Source organism: Nilaparvata lugens, chromosome 3 (genome assembly GCF_014356525.2).
Source record: "Nilaparvata lugens isolate BPH chromosome 3, ASM1435652v1, whole genome shotgun sequence".
NCBI lineage: Eukaryota > Metazoa > Arthropoda > Insecta > Hemiptera > Delphacidae > Nilaparvata > Nilaparvata lugens.
In genome coordinates, this window is record NC_052506.1 from 87,015,360 (window position 1) to 87,033,762 (window position 18,403).

The 18,403-nt window shown below is 34.5% G+C and overlaps 1 protein-coding gene across 9 annotated transcripts in view; it reads right to left on the reverse strand.

Moving 5' to 3' along the window:
• The window catches only part of LOC111054844 (pleckstrin homology domain-containing family G member 5), a 322,094-nt gene that overhangs the window by 216,599 nt on the left and 87,092 nt on the right, over positions 1 to 18,403 (reverse strand). For all 9 annotated transcript variants that reach the window (XR_005570947.1, XR_005570946.1, XM_039424915.1 and 6 more), the window contains exon 5: positions 15,564 to 15,642. Coding sequence is in view for 7 of the 9 variants with exons in the window: in XM_039424915.1 (XP_039280849.1) it covers positions 15,564 to 15,642 (79 nt within the window). In the remaining 2 variants the exon portion in view is untranslated. The remainder of the gene's footprint in view (positions 1 to 15,563; positions 15,643 to 18,403) is intronic.

The window sequence follows — 18,403 nt, forward strand, 5'->3', positions numbered from 1 at the left end:
AATGAAATAAATAACAAATAAAAATGCATTTATTCTTATACAAATTATAAATTTTACTTGATCTATGCCATTTTGATGAAATTTCAGTTTTTTCTATTGAACAACGTCCTCAAGTCAAAGTATTTGTGATGGACGGATTGGTAAGGGAAGCAATGAGAAAACGAGTTTTTTCAAAGGCATGATGTTAAAAAAGCAGCAGCAAGTGAAGAAACCAGCCCCTGGATATTATTTCTTCATAGATTTTCATGAAATTTGACAGGTATGTTCCTTTTTTAATTGCGCGTCGACGTATATACAAGGTTTTTGGGAATTTTGCATTTCAAGGATAATATAAAAGGAAAAGGAGCCTCCTTCATACGCCAATATTAGAGTAAAAATCAGACTATAAAATTATTCATCATAAATCAACTGACAAGTGATTACACAGATGTGTGGAGAAGCCAGTCTATTGCTGTATTTCCATAAGGTCTATAGTTTCAATAAGGTACTTGGGGATGAGAATACTGCGTGAGGTTTACTGTTCACAGAACTACTAGTAGTATTTTTGTACAATACTGTATAAAAAAATATTTTAAATTATTTTCAATGAATGTGTTTTTTAATGGAATCATAAAATTTCCAAACTGATAAGAGATAGAGACGAATTATTATTTTGAACAATATTACCTAACAACACAAAGAGCTGACTGCAAATATCAGAAATATTCACAATAAATTCTTCACTATCTCTCTTCAACTCTCTTCAACTGAGAAGATTAAAAATAGGAATAAAATCCCTTGACAAGAGTAAGAGATTACAGAAACGTTACAAATTCCATCAGTTTCTCACTTGCCAATTTTTTGCAACTAAACCAGTAGAAAATGCTTGCTGGCTTAAGTGAAGTCATGAGAGAGACTGTGAAATCAAAGTGTCTATCTTCATTATCACCACTGGAATAGACAATGCCTGAAATGCCGTTATTCAAGTCTTTTTGCAGGGTTTAACGCGAAGCTCCATTTCGAATAATGGAAGCTGACTGCATCCAAATCAAGTTGATATGCTGACGAATGTAGTCGAGTTTACACTGAAACAGCATCATATTGTCAAATCCTGAACGTTATTCCTCATTCACCAAGCGTTGGCGTTTGATTTTCAAGGATAAAATTGGACCGGAATTTATCACGACTCCGAATACAGTACGAGAGACAAGTGAAAATAGCGCACGATCATTTTCGACTTGAGAATTGGTATACAATGTAATAGAAATTCTGATTGTCAAGCTGCGTTTGCATTAGTTCAAAATTCACTTGAATTGATCGAGTTCGAAAATAAATGCGGAATTGAATAGTATTTTAATACTATTGTATCTGCTGTTCATTTTTAAAAATTTAATATTATTGATCGTACGAGCAAACTCAGTGAGAGCGATTCTAGGAAAGTATTTATTAGGCCCTATTAACAACTATAATTGTGCTAAGTAAGTAAGTATCTAGTATTACCTAGTATTACTTGGTAGTTACGTAGTAAAGATAGTTGAGGTAAGCTTGGTTATGACCTGGAAATATTTCATGAGTACCATCTTCTTCTTAAGGTGCCTGTCCGTTTCGAACGTTGGCGATCATATTGGCTATGATGACTTTGTTAGTTGCGCTCCGGAACAATTGAATGGAGGTTTTTCCAAACCAGGCTCTCAGGTTGGCCAGCCAGGATATTCTTCTTCGACCTGGGGCTCTCCTGCCTTCTATTTTGCCCTGCAGTATGGTCTGCAATAGCTCATATCTGCCCCTATTGCGCATTATGTGGCCCAAGTATTGCAACTTCCTGAATTTTATGATGTTAACCAATTCTGGGGCCATATTCATCCTCCTCAACACCTCCTGATCGGTAATTCTATCAGTCCATGGTATCCTCAGGATTCTCCTATACAGCCATAACTCAAATGCTTGGAGCTTTGCTACTGTGCTTTGATTTAGAGTCCATGATTCAACATAGCACTTCAGTAATCGAATCTTCGTATGCAAGGTGAGGTCATGGCTCTTGAAAACAGACCCCATTGTTATGAAAGCACTTTTGGCTTTTGCAATCCGACACCGGATCTCCTGAGAATTATCCCATGACTCATTAATCATAGTTCCAAGGTAGGTGTATTGTGTGACCCTATCAATTTTCGTCTGATCAATGTACAGCTCCGCTCCTTGGATGTCATCTTTACTAATGATCATGAGCTTTGTTTTGGCTGAGTTTATATCAAGTCCATAGGTTTTACTCGTTTCTGCAATCCTATCCATCAGCTTTTGCAGGCCCTCTATGTAATCAGAGAACACAATGGTATCATCAGCATAGCGTAAATTGTTAAGCTTCTCTCCATTGATTGAGATACCTTCATTCATATATTCAAGTGCTTCTCTGAAAATGTGCTCTGAATATAGGTTGAAAATGATAGGTGATAGTATGCAACCTTGTCTAACTCCTCGCAGGATCTTCAGCTGTTCTGTATGTTCTCCATCTACTCGGAGAACAGCTGATTGATTCCAATATAAGTTGGCTATAATTGTTAGGTCTTTTCCATCAATCCCAGTTCTTCTCAAGACATCTATCATTTTCTCATGTTGAACACGGTCGAAGGCCTTCTTGTAATCAATCAGATATGCAAAAACATTACAACCCACATCTCTGCATCTTTGAAACAGAACCTGCGCACCAAACAGAGCTTCCCTTGTTCCCACAGCCTTTACAAAACCAAATTGATTGGGTGAAATTTGCTCTTCACATATGTTATAAATTCTTTTGTGAATGACTTTTAAAAACACTTTAAGCATGTGACTCATCAAACTTAATGATCGGAAGTCTCCACAGGCTTTTGCACTTGACTTCTTTGGAATTGCAATGAACTCTGGCTCTAACCATTGATTTGGGATTTTTCCTGTTGAGTATATGTGGTTGAAAATTTTGGTTATTGTCTTCATATTTTCTTCATCCATTAACTTCAACAATTCAATGGATATTTCATCCGGTCCCATTGTCTTTCCATCCTTCATCTGCTTCATGGCCGCCTTCACCTCTTCCAATAGAATTTTCGGTCCAGTGTCATCTTCAAAGACAGGCTGCTGTGCTCTGAGGTCATGGAATAAATCCTTTAAATATTGCTCCCACACCTTCTTCCTCTCATCCTTATCAATCACCAAATTGCCGTGTACATCCGCTAACCGACCACTTTTGTTAAAAAAGAGCTTCCCAGCCACTTCCTTTACTTTACGATGGACATTGAAGCTATCATAGCGACTTTGATATAGCTCTATCTCCTGACACTGTTCAACCTTTTCTCTCTCCTTGGCCTCCCTGATCTTTCTTCTAATGATAGTATGGATCCTTCTATACTCAACAAGATTGTCTTTGTGACTCTTCCTCAGTTCCATAAGTTCCAGTATCTCATCAGTCATCCATGACCTACATTTCCTTGGGTCCCTTCTTAGGTATTGATCTTTTATACCTTTCACTGTTTCCTTTACAATTGCAAGTCCCCCCTCCACACTCTCCAGATCTCCACCCACTCTCAATCTCTCATTCAAGTAATTCCTCACCATCTGCTGTACAACAGGATCCTTCAGTCTTCTGAGATCATAACTCTTCATCTTCCGGACTGTAACTCTCTTCAATCTGACCTTAAACCTGCCAACCAAAGGTGTGTGATCAGATTGGATATCTGCCCCAGGATATGTTTTGACAGATATACAACTGTTCCGAAATCTTCTATTGACCAGCAAAAAATCTATCTGATTTCTTACAATTCTTCCTGGTCTATCCATTGGTGATTTCAATGTGTACAGTCTTCTTGGGTGAAGTTTGAACCATGTATTCATCACAACCAACTGATTCGATTCAGCGAAAGTTTCTAATTCATCTCCACGAGTGTTTCGGTTACCCAGTCCAAAAGGCCCCACAGAATTCGATGTTCTGCCCTCTCCCAGTTTAGCATTGAAGTCCCCCATGACAATTGTCAAATCATGTCTCTTGAGTTTCTCAATTATTTGGTTAATGCTGTTGTAGAACTCTTTGACTTCCTCATCTGTTCCATCAGTTGTCGGTGCATAGACCTGAATGATATTTATGTTGACTGGTTTTGCCTTGAGTTGCACCACTATCACTCTTGATGAGACTGGGACAACATTGTCAACACATTTTGCAACTTCTTTTGTCATTATGAACCCAACTCCAAGTTCATGTCTTCCATCGTCTGTTCCGGAGTAGTAGACCCGGTGATCCTGGATGTTGAGTGAACCTGAGCCCGGCCATCGCATTTCACTCACTCCCATGATACTCAATTCCATGTGTGTCATCTCCTGTATTGCATTGTGAACTTTACCACCCTGACTCATGGTTTTTACGTTCCACGTGCCAATCCTGATTTCATTCTGGCACTTCAATCTTTCAGTTACACTTGAAACTGCTCCTCCCGGAGATCCGATTGAGGAGCTTACTCCGGAATTAAATTTCGCTGCAAGCATAGCCATTAGATTCTACTAGGACTTATCCTGTGTGGATCTTTAATGAGGTGCTCGTCCTTTCCTTTCTTCCTCATCTCTATGCCGTTGACCGCATTTTGCAGTTCATCCGCCTTTGGAGCCCGTTTCCAAACTCCAGGACAAAGGGGTGCCCTCTCTATTAGCTCGTCCGCCCGAAGCCGTTGGCCGATAGAGTTACTCCTGGCCACCTTGAAAGTGCAGAATTTAGGATAGCTGAGAAATAATGAAAGATAAGCCCCATGCCCTTGAATGCTCAAGGGGGTTGGGGCTTGAAATGAAGAAGAGTTTGACCAGATGGTCAGATAGACAGACTGAAAAGAGAATGGCTCACAGCTAAGTCAATAGAAAGTAGCCATTCTAGTATTCAACAGTTCCAAAGCATAAATAAGAGAAGAAGGGTGAGGCGAGAAGGGCTTTGTGAGTACCATACGATCATTAAATTCATTCAATTTCGATCGAATGATAACGCACCTTAGCATGATATGAGACAAGATTGGGGTGTATAAATGTGGCGATTGTAATGCTACGTATATTGATCAAACAGGTCGAAGTTTCAAAACTAACAACATATCAGAGTTGGAATAAATGAGATGGGGATTCTAACTTTGCTGGACGTTTGATTACAAACGATGACAATTTCATGGCCAAGGAGAATGTTGAGTATCTGCATTCTAACAAAGGGAGACTTCTGAAAATTCTGGAGGCTCTATAAAAAACTCAAGTAACACAGGATAAGTCACTGTTGAGTTTAAACGATCAAATTCATTTCAACCAATACAACACCACCATTCTTGTTCTATCATAAATGTGTTACTGTATTATCTTATTCGTTTGGTTTACCATGTTTTTGTAGAATTTTTCTATTGATTTTGTATATTCACTTCGTACCATGTAACTATTTTATAAACTTCCATTGCTGTGTTTTCTGTTTGAATCGCCATTTTGATTTGTTAAAGCCGCTAATTGGGGAGGGGCTTATCTAGGCCAATCGCAAGCGTTCACCTTGATAGGTAAAGGCTTCCACCAATAGCGTTGCTCGACCGTTAAATATTGCTACTCTTTACTTGTAGTTTTAACAGAGATTGATAATGATTGATACCAAAATTGGTATGTCGATTTTTCAATAAAACTGTGGTTGGACAATGGGTCGATTGTTAAACTAGAACCTAGTAACTAACAATAAGTCATTGGTTCTAGCTATACAAATCTACATAAAAGCGAAATGGCACTCACTCACTCACTGACTGACTCACTCACTCGCAGAACTAAAAATCTACCGGACCAAAAACGTTCAAATTTGGTAGGTATGTTCAGTTGGCCCTTTAGAGGCGCACTAAGAAATCTTTTGGCAATATTTCAACTCTAAGGGTGGTTTTTAAGGGTTTGAAGTTCGTCTTTTAGCATGTATATTCTTCTTATTCTCTTAATTATATATTTGAAAAAAGGCCATACCATATGTTAATATAGAACTATAATCTAGAGAGAGTACCTCTTCGAAACAGTTGTTAACTGGTAACTAAATTAATAATTTTGTCAAGTTGGCATTAAGTTGAGTTGACTTTGTTAGGTTGGCACCAAGTTGAAAATTGAAATGCATTTATCGCGGAAAAATTGATTGGGCACTGCTACTTCAATCATAGCTATTCCCGGGAATATTATATTACTAGCCGTCAGGCTCACTTCGCTCGCCATGTCCGTTTAGCCAGACGTTTAGTCTGGACCCCCGACTGGATCGTCCTAACATATGATAAAAATGCTCAAATGAAAGATGCAGGCGAGCGAAGCGAGCCTGCTGATCTCACTCTTGGACGATCCAGTCGGGGGTCCAGGGGGCGGAGTCCCCTGGCTAGACGGATATGGCGAGCGAAGCGAGCCTGACGGCTAATAAGATTATACAGCTGACTCGAATCATATTCGCTTGAGCATTTGCTTAAAAAGAACTGGCAATTGCTAGCTTTTATTTAAAAAAATTCTTATATCTAATCTTTTATTCAGTTTCAGGATAGGTTTGGAGTGACTACCGTTCAAATGATAATATTAATGATTAAAGTTGTATTAATAACAGATGTTCGTCTGATGACGTAGGTCTCGCGATACAAATAGTATCCCTTTGATAGTGGCCCTAAGTCGCACCCTATCGATCAGATAAGGTTATCACATGACCTTTCTGAACAGAATTATTAATACGATTCGGGTAACTAAAATGAACGTAGCTAATAGCTAACTGTATTATTGTATTACTAACGGACCAACGATAGCTGTAGTATTGAGTATGTCAAAAAAAAACTTTCTGAGAGGATTTTCAGAAAATTATTGATCCTTATCGATTCATGAGAAAAGTTTATAATTTTAGTGTGTAGTGAGGTTCACGTTACTAACTCAGTGGAAATAATAGGAAATCGTAGTTGCCACATTTCTTTATCCACCGTCTTCTACAGTAGCTGTGATTCAAGTCATCCCGCGATCCCGGTATGATTGAAATTGTTGATTTTCGTAAATAAGGATAAATTATAACTCAAATACATTATATTCACCAAGAAACTAAATATTTTCATGATTTGATATTCAATTTTCATGATTGAGATGAAATATTCTGGTATCTTATTATATATTCTACAAACGATTTGATAACGGTAGGGAGTTGCAAAGGATAGAGCTATCTGCGTTCTCTAATGGTCTAGTGGATAGAGTGCTTGCGTAACAGCACAGAGATCCCGGGTTCAATCACTCTCAATACCATAAGTTTTTTAACCAGATCACTCCCGTGTTATCGGATGGGCACGTTAAACTGTCGGTCCCGGCTGAAGTATGACAGTCGTAAGGCCCATTGACGGCTCAAATTTTATATTCAGGCGGTGGGACCTTCCCGCAAGGGACTCCCCACCAACAAAAGCCATACGAATATACTTATAATAATAATAATAATAATAGGCAATTTTATGTGCAATAAAACTGCTTAAGCATTTGTATATTGCAGCTGTCAATGAAGATCAATTAATGTATCAATCATATTAAAAGTGTCAAGAATCTCTTATCTGGCTTCTTGCAAAGATTTTATTTTATTTTTGAATTAATTTGAATGTTCAAAGAAGTCGATTCCATTGGCCAAACGGTTGCCTATTGTGATACATCTTTCAATAGGCGATGTATAACTTCTCACATAGGCATGAAACTGATGGAAATTCCTCAAGTTGCGTGTGGGTACTGCAATTCCAACTCCAGGATTGCCAACTTTCAGGTGTCCATGAAGGCATTTGTGCAGACATATAGCATCAATCTTCTCTCTTCGCCATTCCAGAGTTTCCAGGTCAACTTCACGACAAAACTGGCTGTAGGATAGATGCTGCATATCCGGTTGAAGGCGCTTGAACATCAGACGCACAAATCTCCTTTGAACGGATCAATCTTTTTGGTTGTGATCAGCCTTTCTCTATTCCAAAAGTCAGAAGCATACTCTAAGTGACACCGAACTAGGGACATGAAAAGAGTTCTAACAGTTGTTGTATCAAACCAATGTTAATCAGATTCTTACTTCAGAACATGAATCTCACTATAATATTCAACTACTTTCACAGTTCAATAAGCGCTTTGAGTCATAGTTTTGTGATTGAAAAAGTAGGCTATGATTAAGATCTATCCAATCTGATTCTCTGATTATGTATTCTTATTGGTTCTAATCTAAATAGTATAAGAGATAAAAAAGAGACCTTATATTTTCTCTTCTTAGGTCTTATATCTTCTTCTCTATGATACTATCAATATCTTGGCGAGTGAGGTCTTCTCAGCAGAGTTTGCAATTTGCTTATTCAAACAGTTGAAGAAGTAAATGAGATACAACTAATTTGAACGCTCTGAAACTTCCAACTTGTGATGTAAAAGGATTTTTAGCTTCCAGGATCAATATGGACATATTCAAAATGCTGCACCAACACATTAATTTTTCACAATTTGTAGATTAATCTCATTCCGTGTCAACACAGGTGATGATAAATGCATCCATTGGTTCTTCTAGTTAATTATCTTGATCGTCAAGTTTGAAACTTTTCTCAGTTCATCGACTCGGTGAGTCATTCATTATTCACAAGTGCAATGAAGGGAGAATGGGAGATAATTTCAAAAGTGTCTCTCCCAACAAGCATCCTATCTAGAACTTTTCATCTCAGTTGAAAGTTGAGTAATTTTTCCCTTTCCAGAGATAACTGAATCAAAAATATTATGCAAACTGATACAGCAGCTGCTACTTATGCAACCCTACTGCTTATGAGTTTCAATAAATTATAAGAGAATACAGAAGAGACAGTATTCTAGGGCGAAGTAGATAGATAATTTTCAAAATTTGCGTGGATACAATCAGTTTTCTAAAGTGGTTAAAAATTTCTGGAATGAAAACATCCGCTTTTGAAAAATAATAATATTAATCGATTTGGGAGTTTTAGTAAACAGTCTTTGAATGGTGAATCCGACTTTTGAACTAGACTAGGACTATACGCCAAATCAAGTCAAAGTAGTTTCAAAAAAATTTGATTAAAATGTACCATCATTCTGAACCCCATGGAATAAAGGTAATTCTAAGAAGCTCTAATGACTATCGTAACTTTATATAGAATCCTATTCAGAGTAGTTTTATGTATAAAACCTGATACAACCTCAATAGACTAGGACTATACGCCAAATCAAGTCGAAAGGAGTTTCAAAAACATTTGATTAAAATGTAACATCACTGAACCTCATGGAATAAAGGAATTCTAAGGAGCTCTAATGACTATCATAACTTTATATAGAATCCTCTTCAGAGTAGGTTTGATAGTTTTATGTATAAAACCTGATACAACCTCAATAGACTAGGACTATACGCCAAATCAAGTCGAAAGGAGTTTCAAAAACATTTGATTAAAATGTACCATCACTCTGAACCTCATGGAATAAAGGACCTCTAATGACTATCGTAACTTCTATAGAAAATCCTTTTCAGGGTAGATTTGATAGTTTTATGGGGGAAATCTGATACAAGCTCCATTATTTTTTCATTCGAAAGAAACATTCTTGTAAAGCTGTACATAATGACTGAATGGGAAGCAGTATTCGTTCTATCATAAAAAGAAGATACCGTTTAATCTTATAGTAATCTTTTTGTCTCTGGTTCAACTGACTGAAGAAACCAAAGATGTCGATGTTTTTGGTCAATTCTATCAATACAAAGTAACATGATAAGTCCAAAACCGTAATAGAATAGTCTCCACCAATCATTACGCATAGAAAACAATTTTATGAGCACGAGAGAAATTTAAAATGAATTTATAAATTCATATCACACTAGTTACAATACTCAATACATAATACAGAATTGATAGATAGTATATATGGCCGAGAATTGAAACACACAATCATTATATTGATGAAAATCCCTCTAATAGCTAATTGCTAGAGGGATAAAAATATATGGAAACATTTTTTATTAAAATTGTATTAAGAAAAAAAATGAAATTGGAATCCACCACTGAAAATTTCAGCATTCAAAGGAGAAATTCAAAATAACATTTCAGCATTCTAGGAGAAATGTGGAGTATGTAGTGGAATTTCGATACATATAATAAGGTGCATCCATAGTGATATTGTTCTATCTTTATGAACATCACTGTTCTTGTTTTCATTGCAAAATTTCCAGCCACGAGCCACGAGATGAGAAGGTAAAGATTTCGGAATTCCAGAATAATATCATTATAAATCACAATGAGTCCATGATCTTCATTTCTATCGTTTCATTTCGTTCCACACTGAATGCCTGCAAGGTAAGTAAGGAATAACTGAAATGTTCAAACTTTTTCTGGGAAGAAGTAAGACGAGCGGAATGCGCCAGAATGACTGAAACCTCATTTACATACTTTGCTCTGGGGCGGCGGAAAATCTTCCTTTATTATCGCAAGACTATTCTTATAAAGACAGTTCCCTTTTCACTAATTCTTCGTTATTCCTGTATTTTATATGCTGCCGGAAGTTTGGAGACTCTCAAAGCAGTTGCCCAAACAGATAAAAGTTTGAAAGCCGTAAAGTTGGGTGAATAAATTTGAAATAAACAAGTTTAAAACTGAATCTTGAGATGTCGATGTTAATGACACAACAAAACACTGACAACTCTGAATCAACAGCAGTTGTTCATCCATAATGTTACAGAACACTATTATTTCATTTCAAGATCAGTAACCATCTTGTTCTCTACCTACCTCGTGATAGGGTATATAAAACTGTTCCTCTTATTTAACTAGAAGTATAAATATTCATTAGTTGAATATCTCATTTACTATCTAAAGAAATGTTGAATGTTCTGCTCATAAACTGAGATTTGATTCAATAAAATTATTATATTCAGTATTGGACTGTTATTTCCACTACTAAATAAATATAGTCCACACATCATTTCATGAAACAGTATTTTATATTTTCCATTATTTCCACATTCATAAAATCTTGTAACATAAGGATCATATGATCACATATCAAATCATAAAACAGTATTTGTTATGTTCCACATTCATGAACTTTTTACATTTATTTAGATCTAAAGTTTTATCAATTTCTAATGTCGCATTCGAAAAATAATTTAATTTCAAGAAGAATCAATTGAAATGTTCTCCCGTCAAGGAGGACACAGGTCAACTGTTCAATTGCGTCAGTCAGTATATTATTGGAAATCTTGGGTGAATAATATTCGACCTTCAGAGAAATCCTTATTGAGAATCAACATGTATTCTTCTCATATTATCTACTATATTTTCATCTAATTTTTGCAATAAAGCAAGTATTTTAGTTAATTTCTTATGAAAGTACATAATTGAGCTCACATTTACTCCAAAAATATTGTTCTACTATGGTGCTATAGTGAGGGGTCCACGTTATAATGACAGTGTTTGATTAGCAATGGCATTGCTATACTTGTCCAAAGCGGATAGCGCTATCTCTTTCTCGCTTTGCTATGTTGCAAGTCGTCTTCCAACAATGTAGGATTAATTAACAAAATATTTCATATTAATTATGAAAATTCACTATGCAATTATTGAAAAATGTATAATTAATAATTAATTAACAAAATATCTCATCTTAATCATTATGAAAATTCACTATTAAATTATTGAATAAAATACTCTCTTGTTTAATGAAATATAATTGTTTTTTAACGAGAATGAACCGTTAATAAATTACATCAATAAACCTTTACCAGATACCGTCTATACCTATAGAATGCATTGACAAGACAGAGGATCGGCAAAGTTGTTTCCCTATCTTTCTCCACTGCCATCATAACGTGGACCTCACTATAATAACACTACCACATTTCAGTAGAAATACAATATATTATAGAATTTAAACTTCCAGTTCAAAATAAAAATTCATAAATTCAAATTTTCCAACGCTCATTCCATACTTGAGTGTTGATTCTTCAAATGGATTCTCCATTTCTAAAATTTCTATAGAAACTGTCTATAATGTCTAAAAGTTTTATAGAAACTAAGACTGCCATTGATTATACAAGACTAACCACTGCCATTATAACGTGGACACACAACATAACTTTCGCATTTTTTGCCAATTTCATACACTAGATTTCATACAGCAATTACATCATCCTTACCTAATTTGGATACAAAAGCGAGTAAGAATTTCTTATTAAATTCAGTATTCGAGTCCATATACTTTAAAATATTTGTCTAGTACGGCATGGTAGAATCCTTCCTTCCACTCTATTTACCAATTCCATATGAGCACACCCAGGCTTCGACACATAAAATATTCAGAGGGGATTTTGAACGCAATGTGAGTTTTAACGAACTAGAACGCTCCCTGGTTCAATTGGAAGAGAAAAAATGAGATCAGATCGCTATGTTGGGTCTAGACCGGTCACGCTACCAGCATTTAGCCTACAATCTCTCCTGGGTATAGCATGCATGCTCTTTGCAGAAATTCGAATAGAATTTTCATGCAAATTGAACTAAATTATTCATAGGTGAATCATCAATGAAAGCAACGACTAATACCGATAATGCGATTTTCGATGAAAGTTTTCAGTTGAATTGATGAGCAGTGGACAGTGGAGTGGAATGATAGGCTCATTTCGATCACTTGTCAGAGTAGATCTGTTTTATTGAAATAGTTGAAGCCACTAATATCTGGTGGGTCATTTTGCGGATGTAGAAATGATGTCCGTTGTGAGCCGAACGCAAGCTAATCAATCATCCATCGACTGACAATGGCGGCGACCGACGACCGGAAGGCGACACCTCTTGTTTATGTATTCGCTGCGAATTTTAAAACCGCGTGATTTATTATCGCCGCGTTATTACGCTTCTCTCGGCCGGCCGAGTCCATCAGCCGGATGCTTGTTACGCGCATCAAAAACAAATCATCTCATTCACGCATGCAATAAATTATTCTCTATTGACGAACGTTTTCCGTTCATTAGATGTAGAATTATAGCTTTTTTCATATCGCAACAAGTGGAGAGAGTATGTCCACAAAATGCCAATAGAGAGGATTCCCTTGAAGATTCTAAACTACCACCCCATAGGAAAACGAAATATAGGTAGACCTCGGAAAATATGGAAATAAAATATAAAAAAAGGGATAGCCAAACATTTTGTTTTTTAATTTGAATTCTAGACTTCAGAAAATATGGAAATAAAATATAAAATAAGGGATAGCCAAACATTTTGTTTTTTAATTTGAATTCTAGAAAATGATACTGTATTGTAATGGATTAAATATAATATACTGTTGTGAGTCGGAACAGGCAAGAGCCTAAACCTTGAATGAAAGAAGATGAAGATTATAGCTTCTTATCTCATACGTGCCTCAACCATGTCATCATGAATAAAAATCCAGCTCCAATTTTGACATTCAATTACTTTTTTACATATGCACCGGATTGGATAATTTTTTTAGTTGTGTTCGTTATGTTCAGGACCAGGTTTATGGCTTATAAAATTTATAATCCGACTTCAGGACTCTTTCCTACGGTCCTTCAAAGTTTCCTTATGGGAGAAGATTTGTGAGCTGGCCACACACATAAATAGAAATCAGCTGTTATAATCATTGCGTCATACAACAGCCGTCGGTAGATAGTAGACAAGAGTGTGTGCTGCTCCATAACCGTCCATGTATTTTATTCTCAACGCTCCGTAGTGTAACCATCTAGCAATGCGGCCTCAGGTTGCTTTGTTTCGAATACTTTTGCTGTCTTCGGTGTTCAGAATCAATTGATTTTTAGTAAATTATTTATTTTGCAGTTGGAGAATTATCTATATAATAAATGCCGCATCGCGCCTCCTCAGGTGTGCATCCAGCTAGAGTTTGTCATGAGATGTATTAAACTATTTGGCGGTACGAAGTTCGCCGGGTCAGCTAGTTGCAAATAGAAATGTAACTTAAATACCGTGAAACCACGATATAGCGTAACTTATATGGAGAGATCGAGAGAAAAAACGTAGTATAGTGGAAGGGGGGTGTAGTGGGGTATTATTAATACCGTTATCATGAATTAAAATATTGCGAATGAAAATAAAAATATAGCTTGAATACCGTGAAACCACGATACAACGTAATTATGGAGAGATCAAGAGAAAAAACTTAGTATCGTGGAAGGGAGCGTGTACCCCCTACACGGGGGTATTATCAATAACATGATTATTAGTAACGTATTGAGTTGAGATAGGAACTTTTACACATTGACACCAAACATTTTAAAATGGAAACATAATGACGATGAATGAGCTACTTTGGGGATTATACATTGCGATTATATGTCTTCATCTATTGGGATTGTACAGGGGTGTTTACAGAGGGTGGAGAGGAAGTCAAACTGCGTCTTTAAAATACGGGAGGGGGGGTATAAAATTCAAAAAAGAATGATCAAAAAAATATCCTAAATTTTTTTGACAGACTGGGTCATTGACATTCAGGGGGTGTAAAATTCAAAAAATAATTATTGAAAAAGGGTCCTGAAGATTTTTCTTTGTGAGGATGGCTTATTTGGTGAAGGTTCGGGTACTAAATTTGGTAAATTGGAAAATATCGTGGGTGCGTTATTGGGCTTGGAAGGGACTTCCCGTGATTTCCATTATGCTCATTTTCAAAATCAAATCAAATCAAATCTTTATTTTTCCCAAAAACATAATTACAATGACAAAAATGGTTATAAATGAAAAAAGTAAAATACAATATAAAATGAAAAAGAAAAATACCATTAATAGGACTACACATAACTATATTAAAAACGGGAAGTCCCTGCAAGGTTCGAGGAACCAGAGCGCAGAGGCCGAGTGTTCAATGCTTAACAGTACATAAAAATAATAATGGGATATTATTAAGTAATAGGAAAAAGAAAAAGTGAGTGAGGAAGGGAAGAGAAAGATCAGAGTGACGGCTTAGGGGAAAGTAATTTTGATGCGTTAATTGAATTACCTTCAAATAAATAAATATTAATGTTAGTTTCATTCAAACTAAGTGCTCTTTTTAAATTGAGATCCGTTTCGTTGTTACGTTCGAGAAACAATCCACCAAATACCTCGTAGCTAAAAGACTCTGAACTGTGTTGTGGTTAAGAGCCCTACTCCATTAGCGACTTTTGTGCTTCCCAGTATTCTCATCTGTAAATGATGGAACCATTTTATGGAATTCAACTTTCCAAGAAGATTTTGTCCTTTCAAGGCTCATCACACTTTTATCACTACACTTTTATCCTCTTCCAGATATATATTTTTTACGACACTTTTCATAACTTCCGATGCACCTTATTACTTCCATTCTATTGTGGACTACTTGGATTAATGAGATCATCTACACATTGTTTACTTTTCTGATGGAGTCATTCAAGGATAACCATTGACATGGCCGGTAATATCATGTCTTCATTATAAATACACTATATTCAGAGAAATTGAATGCTATAAATCCAACCGAAATAAAATATTTCAGATCAAGGTTATTATTCAACAATCCATGAACAAAGAGCAAACATTCCATAACTTACTGAATAGCAATAATAGAGTAAAGAACATTCCAAAACTTACCTCATATAAACCAGAGAAGTTTCTATGTATGAAAGAAGAAAGGGTGCGTGACTTCTTGGGCTCATTTTGTGATTCAGTTCTGAAACAAGAATGCCATTCAGTTGATAAAATCTATTTTACTTGATAAATGCATTATTCTTCTGCATGCATTTTATTCATTTAATAATTCTATTTATATAATTTTCGATATTTCTCCATTTAGACAATTAAAATCGGTCGTCATGTTATCAAACGTGGTAATAAAATACAGAGTGACAGGCGACTTCCACCCGAAAAACAAGCTAGTTCTCGGAAATAATATTGAGCTGTTTCCAATGAATTTCTAGAGACCTGTTCTATGAGAGTCGTGAAAGTGAATAGCGAAGCTACTAATGAAAATGCAATTACTCTGTATTTCCCCTGACAATAATTACTCTCAAACTGAGCACGATCAAAACAAAATTATCGAAACTCATGGATCACTTTCCAAGAACACCAAAGGAAGTTGTAAATTAACTATCCAACTTAATTCTTAAAAAATAATTAAGGAATTTTATAAACGTAGGAGATTGATTGATTGATTGATTGATTGAGTACTTTATTTATGTATATTACAATATATACTGGCTTATACACTTATATACAATAGCTTACAATACAGCAAAATTATAGATGAATTTACATAATATAGACTAAGAAAATAATTATTGAACTGTATATGATATGAAAAAGTAATTTGTAATATAATAACTATAGATAATTATATTGTTATGCATCTACATAAATTGGCGGAGCTTTGGACATATCAATGTCCATTCTTCGGAAATGATATTAAAAATATCCTCCCCACTAACTCTCTACCAAGGAGACGGAGACATTGAAGACATCATCAGGGAAATCGCTTCCCGGTGGTTCGGCACCCACCTAAAACAGTAGGTCCACTCATCTCTCATGTTACACGGTCAAGTGCTGAAGGGAAGAGTATCCTTGATACCCTTTCTGAGAATGGACATCTAAAAATCTGAACTTCACCGTTTCATGATGAAAGCATTACAGTAATACCTCAATATTCGCATATTTCATCATATTCCTTTGCTCAATTTTATTGCAAAACTCTTCAGTCTGTATATATGATGCATAATAATAATAATTTTTATTTTCATTAAGATGTGTACAAAAGAACAAAAAAAAAATTAAATAAAATAATATTAATTACATGGTATGAATAGTTCAGTGATACAAAAGTCTGTACATAGCTATATCGTGAAAAAAAAACAAAAAACAAAATATCACTTCTACACACACAAACATCTGAAAGGAAATAATTACGTACTCACGAGGCATCATGTTATTTTACTCTTACTGGTAATCCTATTATATTAAGCGAGCAATTTCTGTATATCTGTTTATATTTGGTTATTTGTGTTCAACGGATCTCGAAAACGGCTCTAAAGATCTTAACGAAATTCGGAACATAGTAGGTTTATGATATAAAAATTCGATTGCACTAGGTCTCATCCCTGGGGAAACTCGCTGAATAACATGAAAAGGATAACAATTATTCATCCTTGGAAAAACAGATGATAATTTCGTCGTCTATCGATAACAGAAGATGCGTTGCCTGTGTGGGAGAGAGACAGAATTATTTCCAGCAGTAATCATAATCAATCAGCGAGAAATTCTGTATATCTGTTTATATTTATATATCTGGTTATTTGTGTTCAACGAATCTCGAAAACGGCTCTATATATTTTAATGAAATTTGGAACATAGTTGACCGAGCGAAGTGAGGTGTAAGATTCAAGTCGACGGTTTGGCATTTCTCTTAATGTTTAAATGTTTAAATTTTAAATGTTTAAATGTTTAATGTTTAAATGTTTAAATGTTTAATGTTTAAATGTTTAAATGTTTAAATGTTTAAATGTTTAAATGTTTAAATGTTTAAATGTTTAAATGTTTAAATGTTTAAATGTTTAATGTTTAAATGTTTAAATGTTTAAATGTTTGATGTTTAAATGTTTAAATGTTTAAATGTTTAAATGTTTAAATGTTTAATGTTTAAATGTTTAAATGTTCAAATGTTCAAATGTTTAAATGTTTAAATGTTTAAATGTTTAAATGTTTAAATGTTTAAATGTTTAATGTTTAAATGTTTAAATGTTTAAATGTTTAAATGTTTAAATGTTTAATGTTTAAATGTTTAAATGTTTAAATGTTTAAATGTTTAAATGTTTAAATGTTTAATGTTTAAATGTTTAATGTTTAAATGTTTAAATGTTTAAATGTTTAAATGTTTAAATGTTTAAATGTTTAAATGTTTAATGTTTAATGTTTAAATGTTTAAATGTTTAAATGTTTAAATGTTTAAATGTTTAAATGTTTAAATGTTTAAATGTTTAAATGTTTAAATGTTTAAATGTTTAATGTTTAAATGTTTAAATTTTAAATGTTTAAATGTTTAAATTTTAAATGTTTAAATGTTTAAATGTTTAAATGTTTAAATGTTTAAATGTTTAAATGTTTAAATTTTAAATGTTTAAATGTTTAAATGTTTAAATTTTAAATGTTTAAATGTTTAAATGTTTAAATGTTTAAATGTTAAATGTTTAAATGTTTAAATGTTTAATGTTTAATGTTTAAATGTTTAAATGTTTAAATGTTAAATGTTTAAATGTTTAAATGTTTAAATGTTTAAATGTTTAAATGTTTAAATGTTTAAATGTTTAAATGTTTAAATGTTTAAATGTTTAAATGTTTGAATGTTTAAATGTTTATATGTTTAAATGTTTAAATGTTTATATGTTTTTGTCATAGTCATTCAATTTCAGCTGTTTTACATCCATGAAATCAAGCCGGTAAAC